Genomic DNA, 22,975 nt, shown 5'->3' on the forward strand with positions numbered 1-22,975 from the left:
AGTACCTGACCTGCCAGATTGTGGTTCATATGTTGGTTTGTGTGCAACTGGCAATAACAGCATGGGTGCTCAGCCCGATCCACCATGAGGCCTGGTCATAGACTGGGCTGCGGGGGCAGTGACCCCAGGAACACTCTCCAGGTAGACTCCACGTAGGTGGACTCTCATGTTTAATCCTTTAACATTTAACATTTTAGCCTCAACGGCAGACTGTATTATTTATACGGCACCTTAAACAATCAATGTACACCCTTACTCTGCCATGCTTGTAATTTATTTTGCATTTAATCATTATTGGAAAAATCCTATGATAAGTGATGAACTTGCATTTTCACAGTCCTTGCTCAAGAAATTCCCCAAACTTACAAATAACACCATGTGCTTCCTCTTACCTTATCTCAAAGATTCTTGTTGTGAATCTCATTCATTTCAAACATAATAATGAGTTATGAGACTGAGAGAGCCTTACCAGTCATAGCATCTCTGATCATGAGAGGAGTAGTTTTGGCAGCAACAAGCAGTACTCGCCGGCCACCCTCTGTCATGGCCTTTAAGCTTGTTACTGCTTTACCACAGAACTGCACCATCTCCGTCACACCCTTGTCCTTTGGAAAGTGTTCTTCATTATGGAACTGATTAACACAATTTATTTTATTACACAAAATATGTCCTATGTGTTTTAAGTGAACGAGTAAAAGACTTTGAATAAATTTTTTTTTAATCTAAAATTTTTTAATCAGTCTCCTATTAATTTTTTTACACATTTTACTTTCATGATAAAATTACACTGGCAAACAATGGTTTCAGTTCATGTTTAAATACTAGTTTCTAACTAATTTGTGATATTGAATTCACATCTGAACTTGGCTTTGCTCCAACACATACAGTTTCTGCAAAACAGAACTCCACAGTGAACAATTTCACCAAGACATAGCCCTCAAGGAGAAGAAATATCACAGAAACCTGATGATCAGTTTGATGGCCTATTACCGCTGGACACTGGTGCAGTAGAGCAACACTGAATACAAACGAAAAAGCTTGAAAACTGCGTATTATATACATGTTTCTACAACTGTAAAATTATTGCAATCTCAAGTTTGGGAACTCCTCCTCTAAAAATACATTCGCAAAATGCACAAGAATAAAATCTAGGTGTATTGTCATTCATTAATGTATGAATATCTTGCTCAACATTTTTTTTTTTTCAACAAGTCGGTCGTCTCCCACCGAGGCAGGGTGACCCAAAAAAGAAAGAAAATCCCCAAAAAGAAAATACTTTCATCATCATTCAACACTTTCACCACACTCACACATTATCACTGCTTTTGCAGAGGTCCTCAGAATACAACAGCTTAGAAGCATATACGTATAAAGATACACAACATATCCCTCCAAACTGCCAATATCCCAAACCCCTCCTTTAAAGTGCAGGCATTGTACTTCCCATTTCCAGGACTCAAGTCCGACTATATGAAAATAACCGGTTTCCCTGAATCCCTTCACTAAATATTACCCTGCTCACACTCCAACAGATCGTCAGGTCCCAAGTATCATTCGTCTCCATTCACTCCTATCTAACACGCTCATGCACGCTTGCTGGAAGTCCAAGCCCCTCGCCCACAAAACCTCCTTTACCTCCTCTTTCCAACCCTTTCGAGGACGACCCCTACCCCTCTTTCCTTCCCCTATAGATTTATATGCTTTCCATGTCATTCTACTTTGATCCATTCTCTCTAAATGACCAAACCACCTCAACAACCCCTCTTGTGCCCTCTGACTAATGCTTTTATTAACTCCACACCTTCTCCTAATTTCCACACTCCGAATTTTCTGCATAATATTTACACCACACATTGCCCTTAGACAGGACATCTCCACTGCCTCCAACCGTCTCCTCGCTGCTGCATTTACCACCCAAGCTTCACATCCATATAAGAGTGTTGGTACTACTATACTTTCATACATTCCCTTCTTTGCCTCCATAGATAACGTTTTTTGACTCCACATATACCTCAACGCACCACTCACCTTTTTTCCCTCATCAATTCTATGATTAACCTCATCCTTCATAAATCCATCCGCCGACACGTCAACTCCCAAGTATCTGAAAACATTCACTTCTTCCATACTCCTCCTCCCCAATTTGATATCCATTTTTTCTTTATCTAAATCATTTGATACCCTCATCACCTTACTCTTTTCTATGTTCACTTTCAACTTTCTACCTTTACACACATTCTCAAACTCATCCACTAACCTTTGCAATTTTTCTTTAGAATCTCCCATAAGCACAGTATCATCAGCAAAAAGTAACTGTGTCAATTCCCATTTTGAATTTGATTCCCCATAATTTAATCCCACCCCTCTCCCAAACACCCTAGCATTTACTTCTTTTACAACCCCATCTATAAATATATTAAACAACCATGGTGACATTACACATCCCTGTCTAAGACCTACTTTTACCGGGAAGTATTCTCCCTCTCTTCTACACACCCTAACCTGAGCCTCACTATCCTCATAAAAGCTCTTTACAGCATTTAGTAACTTACCACCTATTCCATAAACTTGCAACATCTGCCACATTGCTCCTCTATCCACTCTATCATATGCCTTTTCTAAATCCATAAATGCAATAAAAACTTCCCTACCTTTATCTAAATACTGTTCACATATATGCTTCAATGTAAACACTTGATCTACACATCCTCTACCCACTCTGAAGCCTCCTTGCTCATCCGCAATTCTACATTCTGTCTTACCTCTAATTCTTTCAATTATAACTCTACCGTATACTTTTCCTGGTATACTCAGTAAACTTATTCCTCTATAATTTTTACAATCTCTTTTGTCCCCTTTCCCTTTATATAAAGGGACTATACATGCTCTCCGCCAATCCCTAGGTACCTTCCCCTCTTTCATACATTTATTAAACAAAAGTACCAACCACTCCAACACTATATCCCCCCTGCTTTTAACATTTCTGTCATGATCCCATCAGTTCCAGCTGCTTTACCCCCTTTCATTCTACGTAATGCCTCACGTACCTCCACCACACTTACATTCTGCTCTTCTTCACTCCTAAAAGATGGTATACCTCCCTGGCCAGTGCATGAAATTACCGCCTCCCTTTCTTCCTCAACATTTAAAAGTTCCTCAAAATATTCTCGCCATCTACCTAATACTTCCCTCTCCCCATCTACTAACTCCCCTACTCTGTTTTTAACGGACAAATCCATACTTTCCCTAGGCTTTCTTAACTTGTTTAACTCACTCCAAAATTTTTTCTTATTTTCATTAAAATTTCTTGACAGTGCCTCTCCCACTCTTTCATCTGCTCTCCTTTTGCACTCTCTCACCACTCTCTTTACCTTTCTTTTACTCTCCATATACTCTGCTCTTCTTTTAACACTTCTGCTTTGTAAAAACCTCTCGTAAGCTACCTTTTTCTCTTTTATCACACCCTTTACTTCATCATTCCACCAATCACTCCTCTTTCCTCCTGCCCCCACCCTCCTATAACCACAAACTTCTGCCCCACATTCTAATACTGCATTTTTAAAACTATTCCAACCCTCTTCAACCCCCCCACTACTCATCTTTGCACTAGCCCACCTTTCTGTCAATAGTCGCTTATATCTCGCCCGAACTTCCTCCTCCCTTAGTTTATACACTTTCACCTCCCTCTTACTTGTTGTTGCCAAATTCCTCTTTTCCCATCTACCTCTTACTCTAACTGTAGCTACAACTAAATAATGATCTGACATATCAGTTGCTCCTCTATAAACATGTACATCCTGGAGCCTACCCATCAACCTTTTATCCACCAATACATAATCTAACAAACTACTTTCATTACGTGCTACATCATACCTTGTATATTTATTTATCCTCTTTTTCATAAAATATGTATTACTTATTACCAAATTTCTTTCTACACATAGCTCAATTAAAGGCTCCCCATTTACATTTACCCCTGGCACCCCAAATTTACCAACTACTCCTTCCATAGCATTTTTACCCACTTTAGCATTGAAATCCCCAACCATCATTACTCTCACACTTGATTCAAAACTCCCCACGCATTCACTCAACATTTCCCAGAATCTCTCTCTCTCCTCTACACTTCTTTCTTCTCCAGGTGCATACATGCTTACTATAACCCACTTTTCACATCCAATCTTTATTTTACTCCACATAATCCTTGAATTTATGCATTTGTAGTCCCTCTTTTCCTGCCATAGCTTATCCTTCAACATTATTGCTACTCCTTCTTTAGCTCTAACTCTATTTGAAACCCCTGACCTAATCCCATTTATTCCTCTCCATTGAAACTCTCCCACCCCCTTCAGCTCAACATTACTAATTTTTAATAAAATAATCAGAATTCACTTCTACCTATATCTTGAATGGCTTTATGCCTCCAAGTTAACTTCCCCTGAAGGGATAGTCATGTAGTTTCTCTTTGAAGTCTTAAGTATCAAAACCACTGAAGGAGGACTTTAAATGTTTATAAAAGGATTATACATACAGTAGTATACTAGTTTAGTGCCATTTCTTCTTTCAACAAACCGGCCGTATCCCACCAAGGCAGGGTGGCTCAAAAAGAAAAAGAAAAGTTTCTCTTTTTAACTTTAGTAATGTATATAGGATTAGGAGTTACTAGCCCCTTGCTCTCAGCATGTTAGTCACCTCTTACGACACGCATAACTTATGGAGGAAGAATTCTGTTCCACTTCCCCATGGAGATGAGGAAATAAACAAGAACAAAAACTAGTAAGAAAATAGAAGAAAACTCAGAGGAGTGTGTATATACAGTACATGTATATGCTTGTAAATGCATGTGTAGTGTGACCTAAATGTAAGTAGAAGTAGCAAGACATACCTGAAATATGCATGTTTATGAAACAGAAAAGACACCAGCAATCCTACCATCATGTAAAACAATTACAGGCTTCCGTTTAACACTCACTTGGCAGGACGGTAGTATGTACCTCCCTGGGCGGTTGCTGTTTATCAACCTACTACCTAGGTCTGGTGCCATCTGTTAACAGTTATGTCAATAGTTTTATACAAAATAATCTATCTTTACCTTGAAGTTCCATCTTGCACCACAGCCGCCTTCGGTTCCGAGGAAGAGTTGACCCCAAGATATGTCCAGACACCGTACACCCTCACCTACCTCACACCGCTGTTTTACCATGCCATTCTGTAATAAATAAATTACATTAATTAATAGAGAATGATTAAGAAAACTTTTTGTAATATTTCTTGTGAGTACAGACTGTGTGCACAAAATTATATACAAAAAATACTTTACATTATTTATTTAAACAGGAAATAAACTACATATATGGTTTACTGAAGTAAAGTGCCTTACCATGCCATTGAATATGCATATGGTTTTATCTGCTGATCCTGTAATGACCTGAAATTCTTGTGAACCTGTGGCAAAATCAGGCTTGCCAACAACTCCTACACATGTCACAACGTCAGTGTGGTCAACATATGTAGCCATAACACGACCTGATGTCATGTCATAACATCTTGCAGTGCCATCACCAGATGCAGTTATCACAAAGTCTCCAACAACCTGCAGATTCAAATTATTATTATTTTCACTTCAAAGATTCAGTACAAATTTCCCAATTTTCAATATGAAAAATCTCACTACTTAGCAAGCTAAGAGAGAGCATGCACACATACGTGCACACAACACTCTTTATTCTGTTTTAGCAATCTACACATCAACATTATTAAATTTATGGAGGGGAGAGATGCACTAAACCCCCAAGAATCCTACACACCTGGAAGAACAGAAGGCAAGCAGGTTTTGATCCAAGGAAGGAGAGGCCAGATCCAATTCCTTGCATCAAGAGACCTATACTTGCATCAAGAAATCTCCCTTGACAGATATGATACAGTACATAAGACTACCTCAAGAAAAATTTTACATCTGTTGTCTGCTCATGAGAAGGAAATGATATCTTGAGCTTAAACACACAGATGAACTTTGAAATTTTATTTAAAATTTTCCAAGATAAATTAAAGATTTGAGAGATGCCAACACAGCAGGCACACCTTAATGGCTTTCCAAATTCAAAGGAAGAGGATGTGAGTGGAAATGCAGTACAGAAGTAGGAAGGCAGTTAAGTGCAACCAAGTAGAAGCTCTGATATGAAGTAGAGTACAGTAGTGTATGTAGAAAAGATGAATAAATATTAGAGAAATGCGAAGAATCAGAATGCATTAACAAATCTTTTCACATTTTACCTTAATATCCAACACTGCACAACCATGGGATGGGGGACTGATAAACACATGTTCATCTCCAGAACTCTCCATAACTTCATCAGTATCCACATTGTGGTCAGTAACAACTTTTCCCAGCAAACTTAGAGAACTGTTAGAAGAGGTAACTGATGGTAGAGTTGATGGCAATTTCCTTTTAGAATTTACTGTAATGGGCGAATTACTTCCATTTTTATCCGGTAATTTCTTCTTTTTTCTTTTATTAACTCTGTGCTTCTTTGTTTTTCGTTTACGCTTCCTCTTCTTTTCTTCCGACACATCATCCAATCCTTCCAAATTAGGGAATGTACTAAATTCATCTTCTTTCTCCCTTTCATCATCTGCATGATTATCTTCTCCTCCCACTTTTTCGCTTACTTTCTCCAATGAAGTTTTCACAGAGTTCTCCTCTTGCACTTCACTGTTCAGTTCCTGGCCTCCTGGTGACTTTTGCTTAATCTTGCTCGGTGGGCCTCGAGACCTCAAACTATAACAATGTTCACCAGAAGAATTTCTTGATTTTTGGCTATCTGGTGAAGATGATGGGGAAGATGATGCTGATGAACAACTTTTCCTTGGTGTACTGATGAACTCCTCTTTTACTGTTGTGCCAGTGGTTTGAATAAAACTTGATTCTTGGCAAGTTTCAGTTAATATTGGCTCTTGATGAATTACTGAGGTCTTTGTTTGACAAGATTCTTGGTATATTTCAGTTGATTTAGAATCATGGCTTGTTTCCTGCAACTCATATTTCTGGCACACTTCAGTTGGTTTTAATTCTTGAATTGCTTCAGATGACACTGGCTCCTGAGATGCTTCAGGTGAACCATGGTCCTGGGCATATTCCAGTTCCTCCCCTCCTTTTTTTATCTCTCCACCATCCACTTGTCTAAAAGTAATTTGTGCTCCTAAAGATTCATTTTCTTCAACCTGAGGCTTATCTACAGACAAGTCTTCACTATCTCCCTGAGAAGATTCATTGTTTAGTTTATTAATATGCTGTTCAGAGGAATCAACAACTGCTTCTCCATCATCTGTACACATTTTGTGTCTTCTTCTAGATATTCTCTCCTCCTCTTCTTCATCATGATCAACTGGCACTTCACTTTCAATGTCACCTTCAGCTGAACTAGACAACGAGTTGCTTCTATTTCTACTTGCTGCTTCCCTCGCATCTTTTTTATAAAACGCATTAGCCTCAGAGCTTTCAACTGGAACCTCCAATGATTTTGCATCATTGTCTGTTTCTGAATCTGTATTGGAAATGGACTGTTGCAATTTGTGAATGTTACTTGCAATCTGTTGATAAAACTCTTCATTAGGATTAATGGGGCCAAGATAGGTAATCTGAAATGTTTCTTTAGATTTCAAGCTTCTGCCTGGAGAATGGCAAGTAGATGTACATCTTTGTCTTCTAACAGTTTGAGATTCATTGCTAGAGTCATTTGAAGATGTATGAGAGAAGCTGAAGGAGCGTACTCTTGGACCCTTTTCCTGTGAAGAAGAAACAACCGAGGCATTTTCTGTTGTAGACTGAACACAAACATCTTCTTTAGATAATCCATAACGCAGTGAAATATTTTCGATGTTGTATGTGGTGGTTGAGTTACTAGTATCCATGTGATCACCACCATCTGAGCTAGAGTCTTGACGACAAGTACGTGGTGTTCTTAAATCACTGCAAGCTCCTCGTAATGAAGGTTCTCCTCTGGGTACTACCGCTCCTGTTATCCCACCACCAGCACCACCTTGCCGTACAAGTTGCTGCAGTTTACCGATACGCAGGTGCTGAAGTCGTCCCAATTCCTCAGTCATTCGTTTTTTTTCTCGCATGAGTTCGTGTATTTCTTGATCAATGCTCTCTAAATGTCGGACAAACTCTGTCTCTTGCTCACTAAAAACCATCATTTGCTGCAATGCAATTCCTGCATCCTGACTGAATTCAAAATCACTTAAAGAATTTGAAATTGAAGTCAGCTGACTCAGATGATTTCTAGGTCGGCCAGTACGATGCCACCACCAACCTTTGCCTCTGCTTTTTCCACGTTGTTGCTGTTGCTCCCATGCTCCACCTAAATCATCTGTGCTCGTACTCTGATCCACTCTAATTGTAACTAATGGTGTTACACTTCTTGCTAAACTTAAGTTAGGAATATACTGTCTTTTATTGTTATTGTTACTACTATTATTATTATACCCTTGGTCATTTGCTGGAATAATCTGTTCCTTCTCAGTCTGCACACCAACAGTGACTCTTGCTTCAGTTGTCACATTATTAACACAACGAGGTGAAGCTGGTGGTGCAAAGTGGCCAGGAAGACTCTGGTGTGGGGTCCTGGCCAGTGAGGCACAAGGGGACGGTGGTTCCATTTTGTACAAATGCGGTGTTGGTCTTCTTTCTGTAGGCTGTGGAGTAGTTCCATTACGACGTGAAGGGGGACGCATTTCTGCACTATGAGTACTGCTTCGCTCACATTCATTCCGCATACAGCAGCACATAAACTGCACAGGTGTATGGCGCTCTATTTTAATACGTGGACTGAACTGTGGGGGTGGAGGTGGTGGTGGACGAGGAGGATCTGGGAAATCATTGTCTGGGGAAAATATGAGTGGTCTTGGATGAGGAGGTGGGTGCAGGCCTTGGGTTGGAGGAGGAAGTGGAAGTGTATCAGGAGGAGCAGGATTCTTTGGACGCTCTTCTGAGGATGGCCGTTTTACATGTTCATACTTCAGATATGAATCTGTTGACAGAATAAATCAATGTAATAATGCAATTAGCTTAAAAATTGTTACCTCAAATTCTTTAAGTTATGCTAAAAGAATCATTCAGCATTTTACAAATCATTTGCAAATCTTTTAATATCCCTAATAATGAATTAAGAAATGCTATAAATATTAACATTAGAAATCATAGTTAAAAATCTCATCTTTAAGGGAAATACACAGTACAGCCTCTCTTCAATTAGCGATATACTCGTTTACCGACGACTCGGACTTGCGATGGGCTCTCTGACCCGTATGCATACCTAAATAATGCATATTAGAGCTGATTTCCTCTATTCTGTTTATTATAATATACAGTACACTACTGTATAAACATTTCAAAATATACAGCAGGGTCCTGCTTTACGGCGTTTCACCATACGGTGTTCTGCTAATACGGCGATTTCAAATTATGACTAAAACTTGCTATAGGGTTAGCAGGCTTTCTAATATGGCGGGCGCCATCCAGTTTGTTTACATTCTCCGTGAACACATCTCTCTATTATGTCTGGAAACTTTCCAAAATTTCAAGTGTTTTAAAGTTATTGCACATTTTATATGTACTCTGATAATTATGCTTAGGCATACCTGTACCTAAATATACTTACACACTGAGCTGGCATGCAGGTACACATTAAAATCACTAACAGTCTCTCTACTCTTGACACCATATTAAAGTAAATACTTTATCTCTTGGGCACATTATACGTTGTATATTACAATGATATAGACATTTCCATTAATCCATCTATATTTTTTTCAAAATTATATGTTACGTAGCATGTTCACATGCTACGTAACATATAAACATAACAAATACATCCCACAGCAGAATAAATTAACATAAATATGAGATGTGGTAGCCAGGCGACTTGTAGTCCAACATCAGAGAAAATGTATACACTATAATATTACTGGGTAACTAGAAAATTATTCCTTTCGTATGTAAGTAAGTTCATTCAGGTATACACAAATACAGCCACATAGATTATCATACTTAGCAGCATGTGTGTAGAGAACCTAGGAAAACCCAAAAAAGTCAAAGTGACTAATTTGCATATGCCTTCACTTAGTATCATTTGTTCTAAAAATGGTGTTCAATGAGAATGGGAGTATTTTTCTTTTATTTATTCTACTGTATCAACGTGGAGACAACTTGTACACAATGTAAAGTGTTTGTATGGAAATAAGTCATTTTGTCTGACTTCTTTTTGGGTTATGGCAGGTTCTCTACACATATGCTGCTATGTATGATAATCAATGTAACTGTATTTGTGTATACCTGAATAAACTTACTTACATAATTATGGTATAATACAAAAAGTGTATAAACAAAGACCAGATGCGTTCGCCTGGTTTGTTTACATTACGTGTGGGTGGGGTGGGCTGACCTGGCTGCCTATCATACCTCCCAAACCTGACTTCCTACAAATAAAACTCATTTCTCACCCTACATTAAGACTACAAATATTTTAAGGAAAGCAATGAGTGTACTATATGTGTATTTTACTTTTTATTGTTTTTTAATGCCTAGTTCTATTGCTAACTTAATGTATGTTAGTGTAAACTTGTTATCTGGCATTTATATGCATTTATAAGTGGAAAAAATGGAGTTCTGCTTTCCGGCGATGTCTACTTTGCGACAGTAGCCTGGAACCTAACCTGCCGTAAAAGTGGGGCCCTACTGTACTAAAAATGTTGTAAATGGTGCAAAGATAACATTAAAACATTATAAAAAATGGTTGACACACACCCACTACCATTACAGTATGCTCCTTGTTTAGCAGCGAATTCATTTACCAACGTGGTCTTAGGAGTGGAATTCTGTCAATAAGTGAGGAGAGGCTGTACGTATATATGGTAGTCAACTCGGTGAATGGACAGGATTCAACCCACGACAAATTAATTCTAGTCCTAAAACTAGCAGGTCAGCACTCTAACCATTAGACAAAGCAGACGTAATAAAAATCGTCAACTAACAGATCTTGAGATATCAGAGTTGGAAATCATAGAGAAATCATTTAATAATCATTTTTTTTTTAACAAGTTGGCCATCTCCCACCGAAGCAGGGTGACCCAAAAAGAAAATATTTTCATCATTCAACACTTTCACCTCACTCATACATAATCACTGTTTTTGCAGAGGAGCTCAGAATACAACAGTTCAGAAGTTTTTTTCTTTTTTTTTTTCAACAAGTCGGCCGTCTCCCACCGAGGCAGGGTGACCCAAAAAAGAAAGAAAATCCCCAAAAAGAAAATACTTTCATCATCATTCAACACTTTCACCACACTCACACATTTTCACTGTTTTTGCAGAGGTGCTCAGAATACAACAGTTTAGAAGCATATACGTATAAAAATACACAACATATCCCTCCAAACTGCCAAAATCCCAAAACCCCTCCTTTAAAGTGCAGGCATTGTACTTCCCATTTCCAGGACTCAAGTCCGACTATATGAAAATAACCGGTTTCCCTGAATCCCTTCACTAAATATTACCCTGCTCACACTCCAACAGATCGTCAGGTCCCAAGTATCATTCGTCTCCATTCACTCCTATCTAACATGCTCATGCACGTTTGCTGGAAGTCCAAGCCCCTCGCCCACAAAACCTCCTTTACCCCCTCTTTCCAACCCTTTCGAGGACGACCCCTACCCCTCCTTCCTTCCCCTCTTTCCAACCCTTTCGAGGACGACCCCTACCCCTCCTTCCTTCCCCTATAGATTTATATGCTTTCCATGTCATTCTACTTTGATCCATTCTCTCTAAATGACCAAACCACCTCAACAACCCCTCTTCTGCCCTCTGACTAATGCTTTTATTAACTCCACACCTTCTCCTAATTTCCACACTCTGAATTTTCTGCATAATATTTACACCACACATTGCCCTTAGACAGGACATCTCCACTGCCTCCAACCGTCTCCTCGCTGCTGCATTTACCACCCAAACTTCACATCCATATAAGAGTGTTGGTACTACTATACTTTCATACATTCCCTTCTTTGCCTACAGAGATAACGTTTTTTGACTCCACATATACCTCAATGCACCACTCACCTTTTTTCCCTCATTAATTCTATGATTAACCTCATCCTTCATAAATCCATCCGCCGACACGTCAACTCCCAAGTATCTGAAAACATTCACTTCTTCCATACTCCTCCTCCCCAATTTGATATCCAATTTTTCTTTATCTAAATCATTTGATACCCTCATCACCTTACTCTTTTCTATGTTCACTTTCAACTTTCTACCTTTACACACATTCTCAAACTCATCCACTAACCTTTGCAATTTTTCTTTAGAATCTCCCATAAGCACAGTATCATCAGCAAAAAGTAACTGTGTTAATTCCCATTTTGAATTCGATTCCCCATAATTTAACCCCATCCCTCTCCCGAACACCCTAGCATTTACTTCTTTTACAACCCCTTCTATAAATATATTAAACAACCATGGTGACATTACACATCCCTGTCTAAGACCTACTTTTACCGGGAAGTATTCTCCCTCTCTTCTACACACCCTAACCTGAGCCTCACTATCCTTATAAAAGCTCTTTACAGCATTTAGTAACTTACCACCTATTCCATATACTTGCAACATCTGCCACATTGCTCCTCTATCCACTCTATCATATGCCTTTTCTAAATCCATAAATGCAATAAAAACTTCCCTACCTTTATCTAAATACTGTTCACATATATGCTTCAATGTAAACACTTGATCTACACATCCCCTACCCACTCTGAAGCCTCCCTGCTCATCCGCAATCCTATATTCTGTCTTACCTCTAATTCTTTCAATTATAACCCTACCGTATACTTTTCCTGGATTACTCAGTAAACTTATTCCTCTATAATTTTTACAATCTCTTTTGTCCCCTTTCCCTTTATATAAAGGGACTATACATGCTCTCTGCCAATCCCTAGGTACCTTCCCCTCTTTCATACATTTATTAAACAAAAGTACCAACCACTCCAACACTATATCCCCCCCCTGCTTTTAACATTTCTGTCATGATCCCATCAGTTCCAGCTGCTTTACCCCCTTTCATTTAAAAGTTCCTCAAAATATTCTCGCCATCTACCTAATACCTCCCTTTCCCCATCTACTAATTCCCCTACTCTGTTTTTAACTGACAAATCCATACTTTCCCTAGGCTTTCTTAACTTGTTTAACTCACTCCAAAATTTTTTCTTATTTTCATTAAAATTTCTTGACAGTGCCTCTCCCACTCTATCATCTGCTCTCCTTTTGCACTCTCTCACCACTCTCTTCACCTTTCTTTTACTCTCCATATACTCTGCTCTTTTTATAACACTTCTGCTTTGTAAAAACCTCTCATAAGCTACCTTTTTCTCTTTTATCACACCCTTTACTTCATCATTCCACCAATCACTCCTCTTTCCTCCTGCCCCCACCCTCCTATAACCACAAACTTCTGCCCCACATTCTAATACTGCATGTTTAAAACTATTCCAACCCTCTTCAACCCCCCCACTACTCATCTTTGCACTAGCCCACCTTTCTGCCAATAGTCGCTTATATCTCACCCGAACTTCCTCCTCCCTTAGTTTATACACTTTCACCTCCCTCTTACTTGTTATTGCCACCTTCCTCTTTTCCCATCTACCTCTTACTCTAACTGTAGCTACAACTAAATAATGATCCGATATATCAGTTGCCCCTCTATAAACATGTACATCCTGGAGCCTACCCATCAACCTTTTATCCACCAATACATAATCTAACAAACTACTTTCATTACGTGCTACATCAAACCTTGTATATTTATTTATCCTCTTTTTCATAAAATATGTATTACTTATTACCAAATTTCTTTCTACACATAGCTCAATTAAAGGCTCCCCATTTACATTTACCCCTGGCACCCCAAATTTACCTACTACTCCCTCCATAACATTTTTACCCACTTTAGCATTGAAATCCCCAACCACCATTACTCTCACACTTGATTCAAAACTCCCCACGCATTCACTCAACATTTCCCAGAATCTCTCTCTCTCCTCTACACTTCTCTCTTCTCCAGGTGCATACACACTTACTATAACCCACTTTTCACATCCAATCTTTATTTTACGCCACATAATCCTTGAATTTATACATTTGTAGTCCCTCTTTTCCTGTATAAAGATACACAAGATATCCCTCCAAACTGCCAATATCCCAAACCCCTCCTTTAAAGTGCAGGCATTGTACTTCCCATTTCCAGTACTCAAGTCGGTTATGTAAAAAATACCAGTTTCCCTGAATCCCTTCACTAAATATTACCCTGCTCACACTCCAACAGCTCATCAGGTCACAAATACAATTCGTCTCCATTCACTCCTATCTAACATGCTCACGCACACTTGCTTTAAGTCCAAGCCCCTCGACCACAAAACCTCTTTTACCCCCCTCCTCCAACCTTTTCGAAGACGACCCCTACCCCGCCTTCCTTCCCCTACAGATTTTTATGCTCTACATGTCATTCTACTTTGATACATTCTCTCTAAATGACCAAACCACCTCAACAACCCCTCTTCTGCCCTCTAATACTTTTATTAACTCCACACCTTCTCCTAATTTCCACACTCCGAATTTTCTGCATAATATTTGCACTACACATTGCCCTTAGACAGGACATCTCCACTGCCTCCAACTGTCTCCTCGCTGCAGCATTTACAACTCAAGCTTCACACCCATATAAGAGTGTTGGTACCACTATACTTTTATACATTCCTTTCTTTGCTTCCATAGATAACGTTTTTTTCTCCACATATACCTCAACGCACAACTCACCTTTTTTCCTTCATCAATTTTATAGTTAACCTTATCCTTCATAAATCCATCCTCTGACAATTGAAAATTGAGCTCAAAGTAGTGGAAAAGTTTGATTTTTGCCAATATTCAAAAGTAAACAAATCACGTCGCACGTCCAATACACATCAACTGGTGAGTCTAACATGCGTTCACAAATTCGCTGATATTATTTATGCAATTATGACAATGTTGCATAAGAATAAATCTTCTATTTTTTGTGCAAATAAAAATTCTTCATGTGAATAAGAAATCATAATGGAATTCATGTGTAAAGCCTGGAACTGTTAAGTAACAAACAGGAAATGTTATTTTATGCCAGAAATGCATGTGTTGTTTATTCTGGACCCTATTTTGAAAATTGGAATATTTTGAAGTTTGTATGAAATTAGCCAAATTACCAATTTCTAATTACTAGGTAGTTTAAATACTCGAGTGGATGGTTTCTTGTGCTCAATAGATAAAATGGAAGACACACTAGCAAAATAGCTAAGAATTTGGTCAACTGGAATGGTGTAATTGGCCTAAGATAGAACTCAAAGTCAGCAAAATCGCCGATGTATAAATATCGCTGACACAGCAAAATTCGCAAGTTCCATTTTGTAAATTTTTGACCAAATTTCGAACTTTTTGTTTTATTACTTTCAGAAAAAGATTCACTACTATTTCACGTGAAAAAAAAAAAAAAATCTGAAAATTCTTGGACACTGTGGACAAGTTTCAGACTAGGGGTCTGGACATTGAAAGGGTTAACTACAGGTACTCCTCACTTAACGACCTACCTGTTTAATGACTGCTAAGAGATATGAATAGCTCTCCAACCAGTATACAAACCTTAGTAATGAATATTAGAGCTAATTTCCTCTATTCTGTTTATTACAATATACGGTACACCTCTGTATAAACATTTAAAAAATATACTAAAAGTGTTATAAATGGTGCAAAGGTGACATTAAAACAATATGTAAAGATGGTTGACACAAACCCACTACCAGTACAATATGACCTCACTTAACAATCAATTCGTTTACTAACCTACTCTTAGGAACAGAACTCGGTAAAGTGAGGAGTACCTGTAGTTACAAAGTTTGTCTCCTATGTGCAGGTTATTTGCATACTGGATTGGTAGAAAAGCCTTCAAACTTGGTTATAAGTTTCTTAAAGGCAGAGAGGTTAGCACAGGCACCACTAAGAATATACAGTAAATGCAAATTGTTATGGACAAACCCTCGTATCCACACTGCAACAATGAGAGATTTGCCCATAAAAACCTGCAATTAGGCTGACAGTGAGACCTATCCTAAGTTCTCTTGTGTACATAAATATACCTAGCCGGATGACTTTTCAGCCTGCACAGTTTAGCGACCTGCTAGTTTTAGAACTTAACTGCCATGGATTCGAATCTTGTCTGTTCTCGAGTTGCTCACAATCATTTTATTTATGATTTTTTGTGCATATATAATGTTAAATCATATATAATTACATTTATAGTAGAAAGGATATTTAGATTCCAAAATATTCAAAAGAAAAAAGAATCTCATTAAAAATATATATAATTTTAAAACCTATCAAGAACTAACCATCAAGCTTCTCCTGTTTGATAGATCTCTGGTAATGAGTCGATGAGAGTGGGACGGCAGGAGGCTGCTGAGTAGCAGGCATGTGAGGGACTGGCCTCTGAGGAGGTGTAGTGCCCAGGGGTCGCGGTGGACCAGGCATCAGTGCCACAGGAGATGGAGGAGCCAAACCATAGGGGTATACACATTCTGAGGTGTGGGGTGTTCGTGGATTGTGCATGCAGAGGCCACATTCACTGATGGGTGATGGACGCTCTTCCTTCACCTGAAAATAATGCAGTACACATTTTCTTCCTTTTTTCAACAAACTGGCCGTATCCCACCGAGATGGGGTGGCTCAAAAGGAAAAACGAAAATTTCTTCCACATTTTGTGTCGCATTATAAATGAGAAGAGTACATTCCTGACCCTGGAGTCTCTCTCTCTCTATTCTGAATTTTGTATATAAAAAAAAAAATCTGTATCTGGTACTATTGCCTAATGCCTATACATAAGGAGAGAGAAGCATGGCAGGAAAACACTGTTTGAAACGTTTTGACAACTCAGTAATTATTTGTTGTTTCAGAACTGTTTATCTATGTGTGAAGAGTTTACATTCCTTTTTGGTAAAAAGGTAAACCAACATAGAAATGCCTTATATATAAACATAAGTACAGTGGTCATGATTACCTTCAATCTAGGTGAAGCTAGCAAGAGTGTACTAGGTCCAGGCACAGAGATGTTTTCACCAGCTGACCTTTGGTTGCTTATAGGTGGCTGACTTGAGGCTATGAGGTTTAGTGTTGAGTCAGACACCTGATTTGAGAGATCTCGAGTATTACTTGGGCCACTGCCTAAGGACTCCATGACACAAAGTGGCACCTCAACAGGAATAGTAGGTAACATTTGTAAGGGACCACCTGTGGATTTGTTTCCACTATGTGGTGTGGCAGCTTCTCTTTTACTGATTGAATTTCTTGTTTCATTTGTTTCTGCACTGACTTGTGTGACTGGAACTTGATGCTGCACCTCTTCTTCATCTTCCTCATCTTCATGTTCTTCTTCTTCCTCTTGATCTTCATCTTCATGATCACTCTCTCTGTCTTCATGGTCATCCTCCTCATGCTCTCTTCCTTCTGGTTCATGGTCATCCTCTTCATGTCCACTCTCACCTTCAATGAGATCTTCCATTTCTGAGTCTGAATCATGTATAGTAATGGTAGAGGCAGGATCACGAGGAGGGGGTGAAATTATTTGGCAGTCTAAGTCTGGGTCAGAGTCAGCATTAAGAAGGTCATTAAGAGAGAAGGTAACCTCCTCCCATGCTCTGTTGTTGCCATTCTGCTCCAAAGCAAGAATTTCACGAACCTGTAAAAACAACACTTAATGACATGTCATATTGAATTACAGATAATTTAGCAATACTATGTCATACTGCTTTATTGCTGGAGGTACTATACAGTAAAAAAAATGCATTACAACAATGCACAATTTTTTTAACACACTGGACATCTGCCACAGTGGTAGGGTAACTAAAAAAGAAACACTTTCACCATCATTCATTCCATCACTGTTTTGTCTAAGGGATGCCAATACTACAGTTCAGATGGCCATTCAAACTGTAAATATCCCTACCCCTCCTGAGTGCAGGCACTGTATTTCTCACCTTCATGACCTGAGTCCAACTAGCTTGTTTCTCTGAATCCCTTCAAAAACTGTTACCTTGCTCATGCTTCAACGGCATATCAAGTCCCAAAAGTCATTTCCTTCACTCGCTCCTATCTAATATGCTTACACACTCCTGCTGGATGTCCAAGCCCCTCACACACACAAAACCTCCTTTACCCCCCCTCCCTGTAACTTTTCCTAGCGTAACTTCTACCCCACCTTCCCTCCACTGCAAATTTATACACCCTCCAAGTCATCCTATTTTACTCCATCCTCTTTGAACATCCAAACCACTTCTACAACCCCTCTTCAGCCCTCTGGATAATACTTTCAGTAATTCCACACCTCCTAATCTCCAAGCTACGAATTCTCTGCATAACATCTACGCCACACACTGTCCTTGGACACAACATCTCCACCTCCAACCTCCTCCTCACTGCAACATTCACAACCTATGCTTCACATCCATACAAGGGCTGGTACCACTACACTCTCATACATTTCCCTCTCTGCCTCCATGTATAATGTTCTTTATCTCCACAGATACCTCAATGCACCACCCACCTTTTTACCTTCAACAATTCTGTGGTTCACCTCATCTTTCATATATACCCATCCACTGACACATCCACTCCCAAATACCTGAACACATTCATTTCCTCCACACTCGCTCCTTCCAATTTGATATCCAATCTTTCATTTCCTAACTAGTTTATTACCCCCATCACCTTGCTCTTTCCTATGTTCACTTTTAATTTCCTTATTTTGCATACCCTCCCAAATTCATCCACCAATTTTAGCAATTTCTTTCCAGAATCTCCCAGAAGCAACTGTGACAACTCCCCCTTTGTATTAAATTCCATACATTTTAATTGCACGCTTCTCCACTACACACTAAAATTAACTTCTTTTACAACACCATTTATAAATATGTTAAACAACCAACCAAGGTGACATCATACATCCTTGGAAAATAATCTCCCTTCCTCACACCCATCCTAACCTGAGACTCACTGTCCACATAAAAGCTCTTAACTGCTTTGAGTAACCTGCGACATACTTCATACACTTGCAACATTGCTCCACTATCCACCTAATCGTATGTCTTTTCTAAATCCATGAATACAACAAAACTTAATTACCTTTTTCCTAAATATTGTTCACTTATATGCTTCAATGTTAAACACTTGGTCTACACATCCCCTACCCTTCGTAATCTCCTTGCTAATTTGCAATCTTGTTCTCTGTCTTACCCTTAATTCTTTCAATAACTCGACCATACACTTTACCTGGAATACTCAACAGGCTCATTTCCCTATGTATTTTGCACTCTGTTTTGTCTCCCTTTTCCTTATACAAAGAACTATGCATGCTCTCTGCCAATCACTAGGTACTTTTCCCTCCTTCATTCATTTAACAAAAGTACCAACCACTCCAAAACTATAACCCCACCTGTTTTTAACATTTCTGTCATGATCCCATCAATTCCAACTGCTTTACGACCTTTCATTCTACCCACTGCCTCACACACCTCCCCCATGTTCAAATCTGGCACTCCCTCACTCCTACAGGATGTTATACCTCCCTGGCCAATGCATGAAATCACTGCCTCCGCAGCCTCACCATGCCTAATCACACTATGTATGCCACTACTATTCTTAAATCTTTCAAACCAACCTTTGCTGGCCTTAAATTCACTCACATCACCATTAGTTGCAGGCATTTTTCTAATTAAATCCTCATGCAACTGCCTAGCCTTTTCACAAATGATCGCTTGAGAGATGCTATCTCCAGCTATCTGTTTTTCATTTATCCACACCAATAACAGTCTCTCAATATTTTCTAACACTTGCGATCGCTGTTTTGTAATTACAGTTGCACCTTTTGCAAGAACAGCTTCCTTGATTGCCGTTTTCCTGCTCACTATAGTAGAGATGGTTGATTGGGATTTACTATACAACTTGGCCATGTCCGACACACGCACTCCACTTTCATATTTCAATAGTCATTAGCACCCTTGGTCTCGAAGGGTTGGCACTAGAAGCTTTCTTGGGGCCCATGGTGACTTATTTTGCAGAAACAAGCACCAGAAACAGTGATAATATGGATAATATGGAATGTACCGAATGTATCCTTAGATGCGCGCACACTAGCTGGCATGTAAACACTGGACACACACGGGGCAGTTCAGGCCACACGTGGACACGTCTCGTACGAATCGTATCGTGTACCGGGTTTTGTAATGGGAACCGAGGCAAATTTTTTGCGATATAATGCTTCGGATACCGGATTTATCGGTTACCGATGACTTCACGAACTGGGGGACCACTGCATTGTAAATATGTCAAAGTACTGGAGAACAGGACAACTGCAAGAGATACTGGACTGCCAAGATGACCCAACAATCCTCACATAGTGACAATGAGTGCAGCAGGTGTTGGTAGACATGCATATACATACAGTGGTTCCACGATAATAGTCGGGCTCGATAGTCGTCCTTTTCAGAAATCGTTGCGATATTTTAGTCCAAACATTGGCTCACAAATGGTCGGTTGACTCGCTAATCATCGTTCGTCCTGGACGAGTACTCACTGCCTCCCTTCCCAGCCAGTGTGCCACTGTTTACCAGTGAGTGACGGTCCCCTCACGTGTTCACACGAAATATTTCATAATATTCCATTCATTTTAGTGCTTGCAAGTACTACATAAGCTACCATGGCTCCAAAGAAAGTTTCTAGTGCCAAGCCTTTGGTAAAGAAGGTGAGAAATATGATTGAATTTAAGAAAAACATCATTGAACAATATGAAAGTGGCGTACGTGTGGCCGAACTGGCCAGGATGTATAACAAATCCCGTACAACCATATTTTCCATCGTGGCCAAGAAAAAGAAAATCAAGAAAGCTGTTGTTGCAAAGGGGGTAAATATGCTGACAAAAATGAGATCACCAGTACTCGAAGAGGTTGAGAAGTTATTATTGGTGTGGATAAACGAGAAACAATTAGCAGGAGATAGTCTTATGACGTCGATTATTTGTGAAAAGGCTAGGCAGTTGCATGACGATCTGGTAAAGAAATTGCCTGCAATGAATACTGATATTTGTGAATTTAAGGCCAGCAAAGGTTGGTTTGAGAGATTAAAGAACCGTAGTGGCATACACAGTGTGATAAGGCATGGTGAGGCTGCCAGTTCGGACAAAATTGCAGCTACAAAATTCGTAAGTGAATTCAAGTAGTACATAGAGGCTGAAGGAATGAAACCTGAACAAGTGTTCAATTGTGACAAAACAGGCCTCTTTTGGAAGAAAATGTCAAAGAGGACCTACATTACTCAGGAGGAAAAGGGACTGCCAGGACACAAGCCTATGAAAGATAGGCTGACGCTCATGTTCTGTGCTAATGCTAGTGGGGATTTCAAAGTGAAGCCGTTACTAGTGTACCATTCTGAAAATCCCAGTGTTCAAAAAAACAATGTTATGAAGAGTAAATTTTGTGTGTTTTGGAGATCTAATAATAAGGCATGGGTCACGAGGGAAATTTTCGTCAAGTGGTTCAATGAAGTGTTTGGCCCTAGCGTGAAGAATTACCTCCTGGAAAAGAAATTGGATCTCGAGTGCCTCCTAGTAATGGACAATGCACCTGCTCATCCTCCAAACTTGGATGACCTAATTCTGCAGGAGTTTGGGTTCATCACAGTAAAGTTCTTGCCCCCGAATACCACTCCCCTCCTCCAGCCCATGGACCAGCAGGTCATTTCAAGCTTTAAAAAACTCTACACCAAAGCAATGTTTCAAAGGTGCTTTAATGTGACCTCAGACACTCGCTTGACCCTAAGAGAGTTTTGGAAAGAACACTTCCGTATCCTCCATTGCATAAGCCTTATATGTAAGGCTTGGGAGGGAGTGACTACCAGGATTTTGAACTCTGCTTGGAGAAAACTGTGGCTAGATTGTGTCCACAAGAGGGATTCTGAAGGGCTTGTGGCTGACCCTGATGAGTCTATGTCGGTTGTGAACTCTATTGTGGCATTGGGGAGTTCCATGGGGTTGGATGCGAGTTTGGAGGATGTGGAAGAGTTGGTGGAGGACCACAACGAAGAGCTAACCATTGAGGAGCTGCAAGAGCTTCAGCATGAACAGCAACAGATCGCAGCTCAGAATCTTGCTGGAGAGGAGGAGGAAGAGAGATGGAAGAAGGTGCCTTCTTCAGAAATTAAGGAGATTTTTGAAATGTGGGGTAGTATGGAAAGATATATGGAGAAACATCACCCTGAGAAGGATGCTGCAAGCCATATCGGCAACTTGTACAGTGACAGAGTCTTGGCCCATTTTAGGGAAGTTTTAAAGAGATGCCAGAAACAGAGCTCTCTGGACATTTTTTTTGTGAGACAGGACTCCAGTGACTCTCAAGCTGGTCCTAGTGGCATTAAGAAACAGAGAAGAGAAGTAACCCCAGAAAAGGACTTGGTACCTGAGGTGTTGATGGAAGGGGATTCCCCTTCCAAACAGTAACTAATCCAATCTCTCTCCTCCTCCAGTCTTCCATACACTAAGAAGAATTGCCAATAAAGGTAAGTGTTATGCTGTTAATGTTTCATTCATCATGTCCCATTGTATTATGTCTGAGGGCAATGTGTGGTGTGAATATAATGCAGAGAATTCGTAGTTTGGAAGTTAGGAGGAGGTGCGGGATTACCAAAACTGTTGTCCAGAGGGCTGAGGAAGGGTTGTTGAGGTGGTTCGGACATGTAGACAGAATGGAGCGAAACAGAGTGACTTCAAGAGTGTATCAGTCTGTAGTGGAAGGAAGGCGGGGTAGGGGTCGGCCTAGGAAAGGTTGGAGGGAGGGGGTAAAGGAGGTTTTGTGTGCGAGG

General features: G+C 39.7%; 1 protein-coding gene across 1 annotated transcript in view; it reads right to left on the reverse strand.

The window, feature by feature from the left end:
• The window catches only part of LOC128690911 (uncharacterized), a 41,534-nt gene that overhangs the window by 6,580 nt on the left and 11,979 nt on the right, over nucleotides 1-22,975 (reverse strand). Inside the window, exons 4-10 of the mRNA XM_070086402.1 lie at nucleotides 20,407-20,432; nucleotides 17,127-17,818; nucleotides 16,462-16,723; nucleotides 6,274-9,032; nucleotides 5,381-5,593; nucleotides 5,093-5,209; nucleotides 470-605 (exon numbers count right to left, since the gene is read on the reverse strand). Coding sequence (XP_069942503.1) covers nucleotides 470-605; nucleotides 5,093-5,209; nucleotides 5,381-5,593; nucleotides 6,274-9,032; nucleotides 16,462-16,723; nucleotides 17,127-17,818; nucleotides 20,407-20,432 — 4,205 coding nt within the window. The remainder of the gene's footprint in view (nucleotides 1-469; nucleotides 606-5,092; nucleotides 5,210-5,380; nucleotides 5,594-6,273; nucleotides 9,033-16,461; nucleotides 16,724-17,126; nucleotides 17,819-20,406; nucleotides 20,433-22,975) is intronic.

Source organism: Cherax quadricarinatus, chromosome 1 (genome assembly GCF_038502225.1).
Source record: "Cherax quadricarinatus isolate ZL_2023a chromosome 1, ASM3850222v1, whole genome shotgun sequence".
NCBI classification, from domain to species: domain Eukaryota; kingdom Metazoa; phylum Arthropoda; class Malacostraca; order Decapoda; family Parastacidae; genus Cherax; species Cherax quadricarinatus.